A 17991-nucleotide genomic window follows, 5' to 3' on the forward strand; every position below is an offset into this window, starting at 1 on the left:
TTGACTTGCATCTTCTGATTGTCGGTTGGGCAGGCTCATGTCTCCAGAAGCACAGTACTTCAAGGAATTCATCTGCATCAGCAGAGCAGCCTCGTACAGCTCACTGTAATAAAGGGATGTGGGAGATGGGGCTGGCTCTCGTCGTAGATGTGTTTATATTTTCAGCATAGGCTTTGTTCAGTTTCAGCTGGTGAAATAGAAGTATGTCACACGTGCTGCACACCACTGCACAGTCATTACTGTCCTCATCAACTGAGCAGCGCATACAAATTCAACTGTACAAGCTTTCATTTTATCTTCCTTTTCCCTCCTCTAATTACTTAAGTTATTGAAATGATATCTATTTCTAGTCTCATGTTTAGTCTGTGAAATGTCAGTGTGAAATTATGGCCTTAATCATGTAAAATGCTTGTTTTGAGCAGACCTCAAACTCACTGACCAAGTACAAAAGGATAATAAGCACTGCGGAGCAGTTTCTTGAGGGTGGTTTTAGCGAGGGCCTACAGATGCCTAACTTTTCATGTCCTAAGTGCTTAAATGTCGCTTGGTTTGAGATTCCGATATGCCTAGCAAGAGGAAACAGTAAAGCACTGTGAGCCAAAGAGACAGAAGTCAAGCGTTGTGAGTAAGGCAGTAATGGAAGGAGGGGTGTGTCTTCAGAGGGAGAAAAACAGCTCTAACTTTCTCTGCTAAGACAGGGTTCTTGTTCACAACCTTGGCCAAATCCCCAAGCCTGGTTTTCTGCTGGTTGTTTCACATTATCACGCGAGAAAGAAACAAAAAATGTACAATTGGCAGTTCTCCTCTTCGGGAGATGAAAGTCAGAGTTGTACTTGTAGGTATGAGATGGCGTGCTCCTGTCTGAAGAGCTCCTGTGCAGGGGAAGGATTTGCCCAGCGCTGTGCTGCATCGTGCTGCTCATTGGCTTGGACTGCAGGCCAGCTGCAGTGAGTGTTTCATCGAGAGTTGATCCAATCATCATAATATCACATGATGGCAGCACTTGTGTTTGTCCTCAGATTGGCACTCTGAGTTCACTCCTGGTAAATGCAGTTCATGATAGCTCATAGCGAAGTTCCATTCAGGCTGTGCTTGAAAACATGTGATTGTTTAATGAAAATAAGCTGTGTACTATATGCCAAAGTAAGAAAAGGGATTGTAACTTAGCGAGAAAGTGGTATTGGTGGAGATGAGATTTACCAATGTAGGTCAGCCTGGATGTATTAACTGTTCCTGGTTGTGACCTGTGACACATCCGCACGGATTTATAACGCCGGTGTTGTCTACTACTTGGTTTTCAATTTCTGGCTTTAACACATTCAGGTCCCCTTATCTTACTTTCAGTAGGAGAACGCTGTATGTTCATGTTGCTCACTAAAATGTACTTTCAAGCTTTTCTTCAGGGAAAACTCAGAAATTGAGTTGCAAATTAGAGCAATGCAAAGTGATCCCTGCCCACAGGTGCCGGCTGCGGTGCCAGGGGAGCAAGGAGCGGCTCTGAGGGAGCCGAGCATCACAAGGGATCTCTGCCACTGTGCTTGACCGACCCACGTTTGCAACTTTGCTGTGCTTTTGCAGGAGAAAGCGGTAATGGAAGAGAATAAATTCAGCCACATCAAGTCAAAGTAGGTCTTACAGCATCGGGGTGCAAACTTTTTATGTATTTAAAGTTTCCAGTTCAATTACTGAAAATAACTACTATGGTTTTACAAAGTAAAACTGCAGTATCTTTAAAAAAGGGACTCTTTTGTAGGTGTTTCTGTCTTTGCGTGAGTATCTGCCTCAAACTGAATGTTGGGTTTGTTTGTAAGTAAAGTCAGAGCAGAGCTGCGTGAGCAAAACAAACAGCTGTATTCTGCTGCCCTCTGTCTGGACCACATTGTTAATCAGTAGTGTTACCTTAAACTTCTAAGGGTATCTTATGTAATTGCATTGTATAACAGTTTACAATAAAGTTGACTTATTACTGATTTGTACACTCGTTCTGTGCTCATTCTTTGTAAAAGTGAGCCTGTCTCAATGTTTGTAACCCTCTGTATTCACAAATGGAAGGTTAAGCCCTGTCTGTGCATCCTGAGAGGTGCAGAACGCAGACCCAGAGACCTCTGGGATGCAGAGCTTGGTTAATGTGCTTTTCCACCCAGCTCATTGTCACAGCCCACCTTCTGCTCTTTGAACAAAGTCACACCTGTTGGTCATCGGGGCACAAAAATATGTAAACTGAGAAATTTCTGGGTTTACCTGCAGCATCCTGTCCCTGCAGGGGCAGAGATGTTTGCTGAGAAGCCTTGCAGTACTGCAGAACTCCCTGGTCTTACTTGTGAGCCAAGGACTGCGTGGGGGACATCTGCTTCCAGAGCCCAGCAGCCTCCTGTCACCACCTCAGGAGCAACGTCATCCTGCTCCCTTGGTAGCTGCTACACAAAGCAGAGTGAGATGGGGAGGGGGAAGCAGAGCTGGTTCTCTTCTAGCTGAAGAAGGCAATGCTCCTGCAGTCTGTGCAGTGCAGGGTTGTCTGTGGTTACTGAAGGGTTCTGCAGCAAGCACGTGCGTGTCTCTACACCCAGTAAAATGAGTGTAGCCCATGCTTGCTTCACAACCACCACCCCTATTGTGGGGGCATAGTGATGCTGTCTTACTCTTCAGGGGCCTTCTTCCCCAGTTGGAGCATCTGCCATCCATTTCCTAGAGTGCTGGGGGAGCGGGGAGTGCTAGCAAGAAGGAGAGCTGCAGCCCTGTGAAGCTGTGATGTGAACCAGAAAACTTCGACACCCTTGTGCTGAAACAGCAGAAATCATGGTACTGATGAGCTGCTGCTGCTGCTTTCACCACTTCTCTCTCGGTGGAAGCAGCTTGGTTCAGTTTGTTGGGCTGGGCCTGCACAGTGTCAATCCTTTGTTACTCCTCTCCTGTGTTTGTGCATTACTTTCATTGCTTATCGCTTACTGCACCCAGGCAGCCCTGTCCCATACTGCATCCTTACAGGGAACTCAAGGAGCCATCTTCTGCCTGGCAGCCCACCAGGGGTGTGCACGGGTTCCTGGAGGAGAAATCAAGTCTGCAGCAAGAGCTGTGACTTCTGGAGGGCCAGGTGTGCACATTCGCTACACTCACTGTGGTCATCGCCCTCTTTTCACCACCTCTTAGGAAAGGAGTTTTGCACACATTGGTTACAGAGAAAGGAGGATAAGCTGCAATAAACTGACTGGACTTTGATGCTCCTTGTATTCAGAAATCCTCGGGACCTCGACCAGGTGAGTGAGGCTCCTACTTGGAAAGGCAGCACAGGTTGGTTTAAGCTGAGCTTTCTTGTGAGGAAAAATTGGCCCCCACTCTGTAAGAAGAAATGGGTGTGATTTTGCTTCAGCTTTGGTTTAGAAAATGTGCCATTGAGTCAAAGAGAGAGGATCTGCCTGGGCTGTGCTGGGACACACTGGAGAGCATCGGGCTGTGCTGCCTACGCTGATGGGAACCTCAGCTTTCTCCTGGGGGAAAAACAGTACTTTGCCTGGAGCGAGTGATTTTCCTTCCCACTGTTATCATAGCGTTATTGCACAGAAACCTTTCTTCCAGTTTACTAAAATGCAGCTTCCAAACACAAATTCAGCATAAGGAAAGGTTGGGTGTGTGACATCCATAGTGCTGCCTAACACTCCAGCCATTGCTCCACAGTTGCACAGAGGAAGGTGCATTGGGCAGAGCTGCATGGGCAGAGCTGCAGTGGCGGTCAGTGGGTGCACGGAGACGTGGGGAGGGCTGGGGAGGTTTGTACTGCCGTCCTGTTCCTGGTGGGCACTGCTGGGAGGAGCACCTGGCCTGCCTCTCCAAAGCTGGCTCCAGTCCTGGTGCTTGCTACTTGTGGTTTGTGGTCACGGAAGCCAATTTTTTGTGTGATGCAAAGAATGCCAAAAAAAATTAAATAAATAAATAAAAATAAATTTACAAAAATCAAGAGACAACTCCCCTGGCCTAAAGGTCTCTCTCTTTCTATTTGGTTAAAAAATCATTTAGGAAGTGAATCTGAGAAGCTTTGGAGAAAGTTTTATATTAGTCAGAGAGAAGAGCACTGAGCCCATCCCTGTGCACACCATGGGGAGCTGCTGAGCACTGCTGGAAGCAGGGAGGGGTTTTGCTCTCCGATGTGTGAGAGCGGCTGTCAGAGCAACCTCAGCAGCACTCCCATCAGGGTAAAGCTGAATCTGACCTCACAAACTGCAAAACTGAGGTTTTTTACCCCCAAAACATCACAACCATTTCTTCCTATGGAGCGGGGTCCACTGCTTCCCACGCAAGAGAGATTCAGGGCATCGTGTTATGCTTTTGATGCTAGGTTTATATAAATTTCACAGAGAGCTTATTTCCCTGTGCAGGAAAAGAACGGCTGGCCTCCCTTCCCATCGAGAGAATTCAAAGTTTGTGTCTGTAACTAAGTCTTGCCTTTTAAAGTTCATTTAGTCAGATCCCGGCGGCCCCCCTGCAGGGCGGCCCCCCTCCCACCCCAGCTGTCCGCTCCCATCACAGCCGGGCTGCGAGCCCTGCAGTCACCGCCAGGAATAACCCCGCACGGCCTGAATCATCCGGGCACTGCTTTGGGAAGGTGACCCCACCCCTGACCTCACGCTGGATGCTCTATATAAGTCTGGGAGAACAACGTGTTTTGCACGGCGCTGCGTTTAAGCACAGCTGGGCGGCAGGGATCGGAGCCGCGGGGGCTGCAGTTATGTCGCAGGTACGGGGCACGGCTGGGAGGCTGGCAGCGGTCAGAGCTCACAGCTCACAGCTCACAGCTCACAGCACAGCTTGGCAGCGAGCAGAGCAGCTCTGGTTGTGCAGTGAACGCTGTGCTCTGCGCTGATTGTTTGCTTACGGTGAAGTGGTGAAACAGGCTGTGCTCGTAGAGCTTGCTCACTGAGTTTTATGGGGTGGTCACTGTGTGGCAAAGGAAAGCAGCTGCCTTCTGTATGCTTAATTAGTTGGCTCTTAATATATTCTGTTGTACTGCAAGCGCTCACGTTTCTGTAGGAAGGGAAAGGAATTTTCACTGCTCTGGTCTGGGATGTTGTCCTGATGGATCTCTGCTTTTCCAACACGTTTTCTCAGACAATTATCTGAAGCTTTGACAGTAGTTTGGAAGGATGTGTCTGCTTTAAGGTGTGCTGCCGTGTAAAGCAATGCCTGACGTGTGAGCGTGCAAGAAAAGAAGAGGCAGAGGACATGGGAAGGGCAGCGGGGCACAGTCCCTCAGCCACACAGAGTAGCTCAGTTCTCCCTGTTGACTTTACTGCAAAGAAAAAGTCTTGAAAGCAGTGCCCCACACCTTCCAGCACAGCACTCACAGCTTCGCTGCTGCTGGCAGCGATGGGCGCAGCTCTGCACCAACAGGACCGGGGCTCAGCGCTGCGGCTCATGGCCACCTCGCTGTGCAGCACCGTCCTGCTTTAGCTGCAGGACAGCTAACCCACAGCAACTGCTCTGGTGGAAAACCAAGCCCTGATCGCAGCACGAGAAGTTTTACTTTAAAACTGGATGGAGTTCAGCTCTCTGTTGGTGACTCGGCGTGTCTCCAGCGCTCCTCTCCCTGTCCCAGGAAAACCTCTGGGAAGCAGCCTCACAGTTATCAGCCCTTGCTAACAGCAGGCAAAGCACCTTAGCAGGTTTCATATGGCTGTTAACAAAACGCGATATTTCTTCCCCTTTCCGTATGGGCACCAACACAGCTCTGTGCTCACTTCACACGGATGACCCCAACCAGTTCCCATAGCAGATGGCCGTGGAGATGGTTTTGGTTCACAGCTCACCAGCCCAAACCCGCTGTGAATTTGGAAGGATTTGCTCTCAGCTCAGTCTTTCTTTGGATACTCGCAGTGTTTTCCCCGGAGATCTCGTGGCTGTTTTGTTTCCCACGGCACGCTGTGGGGCTGGCAGTGAGCCGCTCCGAGTTCTCCAGGAGCTGACAGCCAGTGGGAGCTGTGCCAGAGCCCCAGCACAGCCAGGCCCCCCGGCACCCACTGCTCCAGCAGCTTGTGCCCTGCAGTGTTCTCTCTCCACAACCCCTTTTTAGCTTTACAAGCAGTGGCACAGAAATGTTCCACCGGGCTCCACCGCTGCCAAAATCCAAATCACAGGACCTGCATGTGGACAGGTGGTCAGAGAAGTTTCTCACTGATGCACACGCATGTTGCTGTCGGAGTGCATGCATGTTCCATCTGTTTGATTACACGATGATGAAATGATGACATTTGCTGTGAGGGTGGTGAAACTGAGCTCCCCACACCCCACTGCGTGGTCTGCCCAGTCCTCAAACACAGTGAATGCGCTGCGGGGCGCTCAGAGTGCCGATGGGGGTCGTGTTGGGATTTAATGCACGTTGTAAGCACTGAATGTGAGGAGAGGCTGATACTCTTCTGTGTTACCCTGATTTCCTGCTAGCATGATAGACTGTAAGCAGGTTTGGGTTGTTTTGTTGTTGTTTTTTCTATGCCTTCCTGAACATCAGACAGATACTTTGATTACCAATCTGTGTTGGTCTTCACTTGCAGAAGGACCAGGCATCTCCATAGGATGGGCAATCAGAGGGCAAGTTCTGAACCAGAATGGTAATGGTGACCATTTTGGGAGGGGTAATGACATCCTGCCCCGATATGGAGCTGAGGATGTGTAAAACATGGAGCAGCTGTGTATGGTCTTAGAGGTGGAGTACAGAATTATGGGTGGAACACAGGATTAGCAGCTCTGCATGTGGTAGCCATTGCATCCAGGCAGCTCTGTTCCCTATGGGTCCTAAACATGAAATGATTGTGATGTATACTTATGAAAGTATCACTGATGTGTGATACTTTTTTCTTATTAGCCAGAGCCAGTGAAAAAGAAGCGTCCTCCAGTGAAGGAGGAAGATCTCAAAGGAGCTAGAGGAAACCTTTCCAAAAACCAGGAAATTAAGTCCAAAACCTACCAAGTCATGAAGCAGTGTGGTGAGTCTCTTCTGTTTAATGGAAATAATGAAAAAACCCTTCCACTGTCAAGCATGAACTTAAAGCTATTGTCAGTGAATGAGTGCAGCTCCAAATGAGCAGCCAGCAATGTGCTTACAGCCCCTGGCCTGGCTGCACAACCATTTAATCAGTAGATGGCATCAGTAGGTGGCACCCAGGCTCTGCCTCAAGTGGTCGTTTTCCTCGTCTGGACAAAGTGGAAGGGAGAGCCCTGACTGCCTTCTGGGCTGAGTTCCGACCACATGTTGGTCCCACAGTCAAAGAGTGGTTGCCCAAACTGAAAATCTGGATCCTTTCTCCTAGACTTGGGGTTATATATAGGTATATATAGATATATGTATTGCTTTTCTACACCAGTGGGAGATTACAAAGAAAAATGATGAATTAACACCCTTATTCAGGGCGATATCTTGAACCTCACCGTAGTTTATAAATCACCTGCAGGGATTTGGGGTCACTGATGGTGATGACCACCTTCAGATGCTGGAAGCTGCCCAGTGCTTGGAATGGGAGCGCTGGGTTTGGAAAGTAGATGAGCTGATGAAATATTTCTCAAAGGTTTCTCTGCTTTAGCAGCATTAGCATTACTGCCAGAACTCGGTGAATTCCTTCACTGATTGCCTGCTCTCCTGGTTTTCTTTTTCAAGAACAAATGGGCACTGCAGCACCTTCCATATTCAGCCGCGCTCGGACGGGCGACGAAACAGTCTTTGAGAAGTCTAAAGATGAGCCACCCAAAAGCGTCTTTGGTTGAGAGCTGAGCTGCACAACCTCACCAGGATGATTGTTGTGACATTATTCCACATTTCTACCCCTTGCACTAAGCTCACCATAGCCATGGGTACCCAATTTCTACCTTAAGTCATTAAAAAGGGAGTGGGTCAATATCAAAGCGTGCAACTTCCATTTTAGTTTTTATTACGGGCGTTCTTTCTATGTGTTGAATGGTGTTTGCTACAATGGTTTAGTAAATAAAATGATTGTTGGACACGGTCTGGCACAGAGTGGTGACTGCTTTTAACTCAGGCATATGCTGATCTTGTGGGTATTTTGGCATCACAGCTACGTCCTGACTGCTGAGCGCAATGAATAAATATGCTGACAACGCTATTGTAGCATCTGTGAGGTTTCTTCACAGTACTTGCCTCTAAAATATCAGTGAAGTACCCATAGATGCATGCATTTCTGCAGGTCATTTGTGTTCATTTTGGATAACGAATGTCATTGCCTGCCATGCAGTTGAGAAAGCTGCTCTGAAAGTATTTTATCCCATTTTATGATGTTGATATACAATGTCAAAGACAGATGTTGGTGGGATGGCAGTGGACAGGCAACCCTCCTGCTGGTATTCCATTACATGTTCTTGCTGTGTGACAGATGGCAGCAGAGGGGCAGCCTGACACAGTGGCATCTGACATGCAAATGCATATGGAGCAAAGGTGAGGAACTGAATCCCTCCATGCAGAAAAAATGTCACCCACTGACATCTGTTGACATTTGCTGAGTGTTTATAGAGACCAAACAGTGGCTGTGAGCACAGTGAGGTGGGTGGTGCATTTCAGCAGTGATAACAGCAATGGGAAAGACAAGCCACGTTCCAGACAGCCATGTAGAATTTCACAAGCGCAGCATGCAGGCTCTTGTTCACCACTGGCAAAAATGGCTAGCTAATGGTGGTGACTATGCTGGAAAAAAGGGTTTTGTAGCTGAGAATTTGCTCTACCTAATAGTGTAACTGTGCTCTTCATATCTGCTGTGGTTTCCATAGAAATAAATTTGAGGTCTTAGTTTCGAAGTGACATACATATAATCATAGGATCATAGACTGGCTTAGGTTGAAGGGATCTTAAAGCCTGCCCTGCTCCAATCCCTGCTGTGGGCTGGCTGCTCTCCTCCCCTTCCCCTCCCACCCCGGCTCAGGCTGCCCAGTGCTGCTCCAGGGATGGGTACCACAGCTTTGGGCAGCTGTGCCAGGGCATCACCACCTTCTGAATGAAGAATTCCTTCCTAATATCTGACCTGAGACTCCCCTCTTTCAGTTTAGAAACAATCCCCTTTCTCCTATCAATGTCAGACTGTGTAGAAAGTCATTCTCCCTCCTGTGTATTAGCTCCCCTCGAGCACTGGAGGTCTGCAATGGGGTCTTCCTGGTGTCTTCTCCGTGCTGAACACCCCCAGCTCCCTCAGCCTGTCTTCATAGGAGAGGTGCTCCAGCCCTCTTATCTTCATGGACCTGCTGCAACAGCTCCATGTCCTTCTGAGGTCCCAGTACTCCACATAGGGCCTCGCATGGACAGAGTTGAGGGGAGTAATCACCTCCCTTGCCCTGCTGGCCACCCTCCTTCTGAGAGATGCAGTTGGCCTTCTGGGCTGCAGGAATGCACTGCTGCCTCATGCCCAGCTTTTCATCCACCAGGACCCTCAAGTCCTTCTCTGCAGTGCTGCTCTCGAGGAGTTCTTCTTCCATTCTGTACACAAATTTGAGATTGCTCCAAACCTAGTGCAACACCTTGCACTTTGCATTCATTGAACCTCATTAGGTTCTCATGTGCTCACTTCCCAAGCCTGTCCAGGCCCCCACTGGATGGCATCTCTTCTTTTATCATGTCAGCTGCACCACTCATCTTGCTAACATCAACAAACTTGCTGAGGGTGCATTCAGTGGTGAAGCAGAAGAAACAGCCTTTGGAAGCGGGGTTCTTCCTGCTGTCTGTTTACCATGATACTTAAAAAACACAATTATTTCCCCACAATATATCTGAAATGCTTTGGAAAAGAGGAAGACATAGCAACTATTCACATGGGGGAGTATTCCTGAAATAATCATGCAAGTTCTCTCTGGATAGGAAACTACCCAAATGCCAGGTGAGTGACCATGTATCTTAGGAGTCACATTAGTATAATGTTGTCCATAATTATTCACATATGAAAATATGGAGATGTGACAAAATTCATTGTTCCGGGGCTACAGCTCAATCCTAGACCAACAAAAACTTCTTGAGAACTGTTTCATGGCCCTCTTGGATGAAGGCTTCATTTTAATACAGGAGATGAAAACAGCCATCCCACCCGATTTACAGGTAAGTTCTGGCACAGAGCTCTCCCAGAGCTGAGCTGCTGTGCAAACAGCCCTGCTGGATGCACAGGTTCAAGGCAACTGTGCAGGACTCATGGCTGGAGGCATCAGAGCTGTGTTAGGGCTGGGTAAGGCCAGATGTGCACCCGCATACAGCTGTTGCCGCACTGATTTTTGAGTAGTTTATGGCTTCCTTGTACACTGAGATATGATGCACACAGGCTTAGCACCTCTGTAGGTAGCCCAGGCAAAGGCTGTTCTCATTTTATCACTACTACAGATCAAACAATTGGTACAGCTGTTGGGCAAGTGAGGCTTGTGTCTGATGGAGAGGCAGCAAGAAGGATGCTTCAAGAGGACCTCTCTGTATATCTCATGGGCTGGTGGGCAGGGAGGTGCAAGAGTTGAAAAAGACACCAGCTATACAATCTCATGTGGATATTGCGTGTCTCAGCAGTCTCCAAAGGTCTCAAAGTGCTTGAGGTGATGTCAGTTATTGCTTTTATTTTTTTACCTTTTTGTTTCCCCAAGTTGTTACAGTGGGGCAAGGCAGAGATCCCTGCAGCCAAGAAGGCAGCTTGTTGCACAGACCTGTTCAGCTGCCTTTGGGATTTCCTCTGCCCCGGTGGAATCTCAATTCCAACAGAAAACATAAGCATTTCTTAGTTCACGCATTATGAAACATTAAAACACTGATCTTGAACAGCAAAGATCTGTTCAAATAAAGAAACTTTCACCAACTCCAAGTTTTACGCATGTTTAACGGGTAAACATTAAGTTTCTATCTCTCTGCAAAGTCTAGGTTGTGTTCCCAAGCACAAGTCACTCATTAACTGATTAAGATGAATTGAGTTTTCTTTGAAAATCTAGCCTTTTTAAAATGCAGAGGAGAAATGTCTTTTCAGTATCTGAAGGGGAGCTGTAGGAAAGAAGGGGGCAGACACTACAGCAGGGTCTGTTGTGACTGGACAAGAGGAAATAGCTTCAAGCTTAAAGAGGGAAGATTCAGGTTGGATATGAGGAAGAAGTGTTTGAAAATTAGAGTAGTGAGGCAGTAGCACAGGCTCCATCCCTGGATGGTGCTCCATCCCTGCTGACAGCCAAGGTCAGGCTGGAGGGGCTCAGAGCACTGATGGAGCTGTGGTGTCCCTGCTCAGCGCAGGGGAGTGGGACTAGTCATAGAACCACAGAATCATTGAATGGGTTGGAAAGGACCTCAACGTGTGTAATGTGAGCAAAATGCAGGAAAGCTGGGGAGCGACTTTTTATGCAGGCATGTAGCTACAGGATGAGGGGAAACAGTTTTAAAGTGGAAGATGGTTGATTTAGATGAGGTAATTGGAAGAAATCTTTACTGTGAGGGTGGTGAGACACTGGCACAGGTTGCCCAGCAAGGCTTCCCTTGTGTGGGTGCTCCCTCCCTGGAAGAACTCCAGGCCAGGCTGGATGGGGCTGTGAGCAACCTGGGCTATGGGAGGTGTCCCTGCCTGCAGCAGGGGGTTGGAACTACGTGATCTTAGAGGCCCCTTCCAACCCAAACTTTCTGTGATTCTTTGGTATATAGATGCATAAACTGGAGGAGGTGATGACAATAAGGAAACCTCCCCAGAAGTTGGTGGTGTAGATGTCGTGAAATGGAAGAGGCACTGTGGGTTTAATGAATCAGAAACTGTAATTTGAAGATGTTTGTTTGTTTTTTTTTAATTCTGTGATTGCTTCTTGGTGGTCATCTGGGGGTCGAGGGAGGAAGGCTGTCAGTCTTCATTGCTTCTAAACTTTCCTCCCTGGTCTCAGGAGCGTGCTTAGTCCCAGTGCTTCTGGGTTGGTATTTCTGTTAGGCTCATCCATCCTTTTTTAGCTTCTTCCTTCCTTATCTTCGAAGTTCAGTTGTAGACAGTCCACACGGCTCCTGGAGATGCTGATGTGTGCCATATTGAAGGCCCTGACTCCATCCTAAAGTGAGCAGTGAGCAGCTGCTCGTGAGAACGTCTGTGTGTGTGCAGGTCCGTGGCGGGGTCTGTAGCCGGGAGTTGCTGTGGAGCTGCCTCTGTGCATGCGGTCAGATCCTCAGGTCCTGTTTGAGCATGGAGCGGTGCAGGGTTGGCCACGTGCTTTCCTTGTGCTTTGCTCGGTGCCTCCATCGGGTGCAGACAAGTTGGTTGGCAGAGACTGCCGTGGTCTGGTTTTGTGTCCATCTGCAAGACAGAAGAGCAACAAAAAAGCCGGTGCTGCCTGTGCTGCCCTCCCCTGCAGCCCCTGCTCAGCAGCTGCAGAGCTGAGCGTAGGCCCACCAGCGTTGTGCTCTTGGAGCATGGCTGTGCCAGCTGTGGGGTGGTGCCTGGAGCTGCTGGCTGCCCCTGCTGATGTGGCCGTGAGGTGGTAGGGCCAGTGCTGCCTGGGATGGACCTGCTGCCTTCCACCGCCCATATAATAAGGAAAGCAATTAATTGTTCTTGAGTTGGCGCCTGATGGTACTTAGGCCGTGAAGCATGAAGACCACAGCCACTGCCTTTCTCTCATGTCAATGGGAAGCCAGGTGGAGATGGGAGTGAGGGGGAGCAGGGCCCTGTAGCACAGCAATGGGGGGAGAGCTTTTTCCTGCCCTCTGATCGCCTTCATGGTTCTCCTCTGGACTCGTTCCAAGAGCTCTGTGTCTTTCTTGTGCTGGGGGCCTGAGGTCTGGGCATAGTACTGCAGATGGGGCCTCCCAACAGCTGAGTAGGCAGGGACAGTCACCTCCCTCTCCCTGCTCCAGAGAGCAGTGCCCAGCTATGTCTACCTGCTCCTGAGGGGCACTTGCAGCACTGTCAGCCATTGGCTCCTCCTAGAGAAGCTGTTGGAGTTTGGAGTGGAGGAGCAGGTGGTGGGATGCTCTGAGAAGTGCTGAACGGTCACAGTCAGCAGGTGATGATGCCAGGAGACCACGCCGCCCGTTGCCATGGGTTCTTGGAACACAACACACGCAGTAACGGTTCAGGCCTGCTGGCCGTGTGCAGTTGGGCTGGTGAGCCTTGAAGGATGCCTGTGCTTCAGCTCCCCACCAAGAGAAAAGCACCAAAGTCCTGCTGCAACTGGGAGCCTCCTGCCAAACGCCAGAGGCTGGATGAGACGATGAGGCTGAGGCGGAAGAGGAAACTGAGCCGACAGCATGGCAAACGTGTCTGGCAGCCCCCAGCCAAACGTCCAAAGATGGATGAAAACATAAGGCTGGTGAGGAAGAGGAAATTAAGCCTAAAAGATGACATCCTAGTTTGGCAACCTCCAGCAAAATGTCTGAGGCTGGAGGAAACTATGAGGATGAGGAGGAAGAGGAAAGGAATGGAAGAAGATGACATCAAGATGCAACCTCCTGCAAAAAGGCCAAGGCTGAATTGAAGGACGAGGCTCACAGGAAGAGAAAATGAGACCCAGGACTGAACATCTGGAAGGGGAATCTTTGCACAGGGCCCATGTTGCTTCACATATATAGGTTATAGCATATATAGAGAGATATAATATATTTGAGATATATATATATATAGGGAGATATAATATATATTTGGACTTAATATAAGTTAATAATATATGTCAATAAACCTGAATATGTTATATTGGAACTGAAGTTGTGTGATCTTCTGTTGATGGGAGAATTTGTCTCTTGTGAACAGGCCCATGAAGCCAATTTGCAAAAGCAACTGAGGCGTTTGGTGTCTACTACTGAGCCTAACACAGACAGGTATGGCAGTGCAGTGTGGCTGCCAGTCGTTGCCATGTGGGGCACGTGAGGCTTGTGGCAGCTGCAAGAACAGTAACCCAGGCCATTGTCCTTGTCACCACCCCAGCTATTTCTGAAGCCTATTAATGGTGTTTTTAGCTCTTGCAAACCAAATGGTGGGAATACAAATCTGAATATTCAAATGACCCTGGGTTATTAGGCAGAGCTTTCTAAAGTAACACCTAAGTTTTGAGAGTTCATTTGAGACACACACACACACACACAAAAGACATTTGAAATGATGCAGGTGTTACAGCCCTACCAATGACTCATAATGAACCCATTCCCTTTCACCAGAGGGGAACGCTCTCCTTGGCCTGTCTCCTCCTGCCCATGTTCCTGTAGAACCCCTCCTTGTTATCTTTCACATCCCTCCCTGAGTTCAGCTCCTTCTGCGCCTTGGCTTTCCTCATCCTATCTCTGCACACACGCACAACAGCCCTGTTTTTGTAGCATTCAATTTTTACTAAATAATAATAATAAGTAAATAAATAAATAAATAAATAAATAAATAAATAACGTTTACAAAAAAAAAAGTTTACAATAAATAAATAAATCAATAACGTTACAAAAACGACTTTATTGCTCTGACTAAACGATTTAATGAAATTCTTGGGATGAATTAGAATAGTTTTCATTGCAGAAGTTGTCCCCCATTTCTACATACAAATACCTGAGACAAACAAGGAAACCTTTGGTACCAAACTTGAATGCCTCCAATTTTCTGTTGTGTGGAAGTAAATTTTACCCGTGCCAACTTCCAGCTTCATCAATCACAGCTGACAAGATTCCAGCTCCCTCCAGTGATCTGCCTCAGCCCCATGAATCCAACAGAAACACTCGGGCTGAAATTGCATCCAATGCTGCCTTGCACCTAAGCTTCACCAAGGCAGCTCAACATCTGTTGTCCACTGCTACATTTTCGCTTTGGCACCACAACAAGTGAGCGCGACACCCATCTGGTTGCATAGCCCCACAGCTCCTGTTACAGGATCCAAAGTGGATCACTGCTCTTATATAGATATTATTTTCCTCTACCTAAGTCATTATTCTAGAACACAAATTCAGAATCATGTGAACTTCCACTTCCTTGTCTCAACGCTCTGAGCTTTCTCCCTCCCTCCTCTTTCTCTGCCCGCCTTCTGCCTTTTTCAGTAGCTTATTACCTCCCACAGAAACCGCTGTCCTGGACTCAAAGCACACTGCCAGCAGCCATCCCAAGTCACAGCACTAGCCCAGCCCTCACTGCTATGTCAGATGACTGTAAGTGTTGCTGAACTGATCTGAAATATGTTTTGGTCTGTCAGCTGCCCTCCTGTGTTCTGTCCCAAAATACAGCTGACGCCCTGAGCTTTGAGAAGCAGGCATTAAAGCACTGACAGGCATTGGAATAACGGAACAAGACATTGAATGTTGATGCTTTTATTTAAATTGCTCCTGACACTCAGCTACTAATTAAAAATTGGAGGAACGTGCTAGGGGATTGGGGATGTCTGTGCACACAGGCAGAACTGCAGTTTCCCTCTCAAGATCTGACTCTGGTCGATCTTGGCACTGTCACGCATGGCAAGATTGAGTATTTTTAACACTTCTTCAGCAGTGAAAAGTACTATTTTTCCAGAAAATACTCTGTGCACCCACGACTTTGGAAGGTGCTGCTGTTTAAAACAGACTGGAAACAACGTAGTCCGTATGAACACCATCTATTAGCCCAGCTCCATTGTTATGAACAAACCAGCAGGGAATATCGAGGCCATGCTCAGGATCTCTTCTGTAATCCTTCTGCCAGCCCCTGCAAGGCAAAATACAGCCACACAAGTATCAAAGCAGAAAATACAAATTGGCAAAATAAACTTTTCTTTGTCTTTTCTAAGGATTTGATTTTTGTTTCTTTTTTTTTACCTTGTTACTATCAGTTCCTTGTTTTTAAATATCATTGTGGCATCTGGTTTCTTGGGATCAGACCCAGGATGCATTTCAAGTATGGCAAAGTCAATGGGGTGGAAAAACTGCCCTAAAAACAGAAGCCAAAATTAACATGTCAAGTACGCTGCACATACTGAAGCAGAAACAAAATGAACAGAGCCCCCACAATGTCTGCATTGCCATGCTGCTTACCAAGGACCCTCAGGGCTCTGAATGCACAAGCAAACACCAAGTTTTGTGCAAAGTTGCATGTATGACTACGATGTTATTTACTGTGCAGAAACTGGAATTCTCTGCAGACCATCTGGATGTGGTTCCACCTTCTGAGTGTAAGGTAAAATCGGCCTTTTCTAGATAGCCGGCCCTTAAGGTTACCTCACTTGGTGTCCTGTCTACTCGCTGTATTTATGACATACCACTATCCAAGCCTTCAGCTTTCTTTGAATCAAATAATGCGTTTGTTGATCTCTGAAATCACTTGATGAGACTGTGCTTAGAACCAGCCTGACATCTAAGGGATCCTGTTCAGGACAGGATTACCTTCTGGGCTCTTTCTTCACATTACGGAACAGAAAAGTGTGCTGACATTGCACCCTTATTCTCTTCTCTGTTTCGTTACAGCATTTGCCAAGAGTGACAGACACAACACCCTCATCCACACTTAGCTTGGCTCACTCTCCTCACACCTCCAAGTGCACACCAGGACTCAGAGGTGAGTTCACAGCAGCTCATTATTTACCACAATGACCCGAAATGCAGGTCTGCTGCCCTTACCTGATTTTGTAGGACAAAATAAGGATGCAAGGAAAATGGCTGTGTGTGAATGGAAGTGTGAAAGCACAGCGTACTTTTCAGCAGGGAATGCACCACAAATCCCACTACACTGCAGAAAACAGGGATTCAGAGAAGTCACAAGTTTCATCCCTCGTTTACCAACTTTACCTTCTTCTAGAGCAATGTTATCTAACGTGAAAGAAATCCTAGGCAATACAAGGCATTCTCTGGTTTTCATACATGACAGTCAACCAAGAAGCACCTTAGCAGCTAGTTTTCTGCAGATGGGGCCTCGCAGCAGCTGAGTAGGCAGGGACAGTCACCTCCCTCTCCCTGCTCCAGAGAGCAGTGCCCAGCTATGTCTACCTGCTCCTGAGGGGCACTTGCAGCACTGTCAGCCATTGGCTCCTCCTAGAGAAGCTGTTGGAGTTTGGAGTGGAGGAGCAGGTGGTGGGATGCTCTGAGAAGTGCTGAACGGTCACAGTCAGCAGGTGATGATGCCAGGAGACCACGCCGCCCGTTGCCATGGGTTCTTGGAACACAACACACGCAGTAACGGTTCAGGCCTGCTGGCCGTGTGCAGTTGGGCTGGTGAGCCTTGAAGGATGCCTGTGCTTCAGCTCCCCACCAAGAGAAAAGCACCAAAGTCCTGCTGCAACTGGGAGCCTCCTGCCAAACGCCAGAGGCTGGATGAGACGATGAGGCTGAGGCGGAAGAGGAAACTGAGCCGACAGCATGGCAAACGTGTCTGGCAGCCCCCAGCCAAACGTCCAAAGATGGATGAAAACATAAGGCTGGTGAGGAAGAGGAAATTAAGCCTAAAAGATGACATCCTAGTTTGGCAACCTCCAGCAAAATGTCTGAGGCTGGAGGAAACTATGAGGATGAGGAGGAAGAGGAAAGGAATGGAAGAAGATGACATCAAGATGCAACCTCCTGCAAAAAGGCCAAGGCTGAATTGAAGGACGAGGCTCACAGGAAGAGAAAATGAGACCCAGGACTGAACATCTGGAAGGGGAATCTTTGCACAGGGCCCATGTTGCTTCACATATATAGGTTATAGCATATATAGAGAGATATAATATATTTGAGATATATATATATATAGGGAGATATAATATATATTTGGACTTAATATAAGTTAATAATATATGTCAATAAACCTGAATATGTTATATTGGAACTGAAGTTGTGTGATCTTCTGTTGATGGGAGAATTTGTCTCTTGTGAACAGGCCCATGAAGCCAATTTGCAAAAGCAACTGAGGCGTTTGGTGTCTACTACTGAGCCTAACACAGACAGGTATGGCAGTGCAGTGTGGCTGCCAGTCGTTGCCATGTGGGGCACGTGAGGCTTGTGGCAGCTGCAAGAACAGTAACCCAGGCCATTGTCCTTGTCACCACCCCAGCTATTTCTGAAGCCTATTAATGGTGTTTTTAGCTCTTGCAAACCAAATGGTGGGAATACAA

General features: G+C 47.8%; 1 protein-coding gene across 1 annotated transcript; it reads left to right on the top strand.

The window, feature by feature from the left end:
• The first annotated feature begins 4684 nt into the window (after positions 1-4684).
• MUSTN1 (musculoskeletal, embryonic nuclear protein 1) lies at positions 4685-7901 on the top strand. The gene is made up of 3 exons (XM_079540374.1): positions 4685-4729; positions 6851-6971; positions 7640-7901. The coding sequence occupies exons 1-3, from the start codon at positions 4721-4723 to the stop codon at positions 7744-7746; spliced, it is 237 nt and encodes a 78-aa protein (XP_079396500.1). The 5' UTR covers positions 4685-4720; the 3' UTR covers positions 7747-7901.
• Positions 7902-17991: the final 10090 nt, after the last annotated feature.

This window comes from Tetrao urogallus (genome assembly GCF_951394365.1).
Source record: "Tetrao urogallus genome assembly, chromosome: 10".
Taxonomy (NCBI): Eukaryota; Metazoa; Chordata; class Aves; order Galliformes; family Phasianidae; genus Tetrao; species Tetrao urogallus.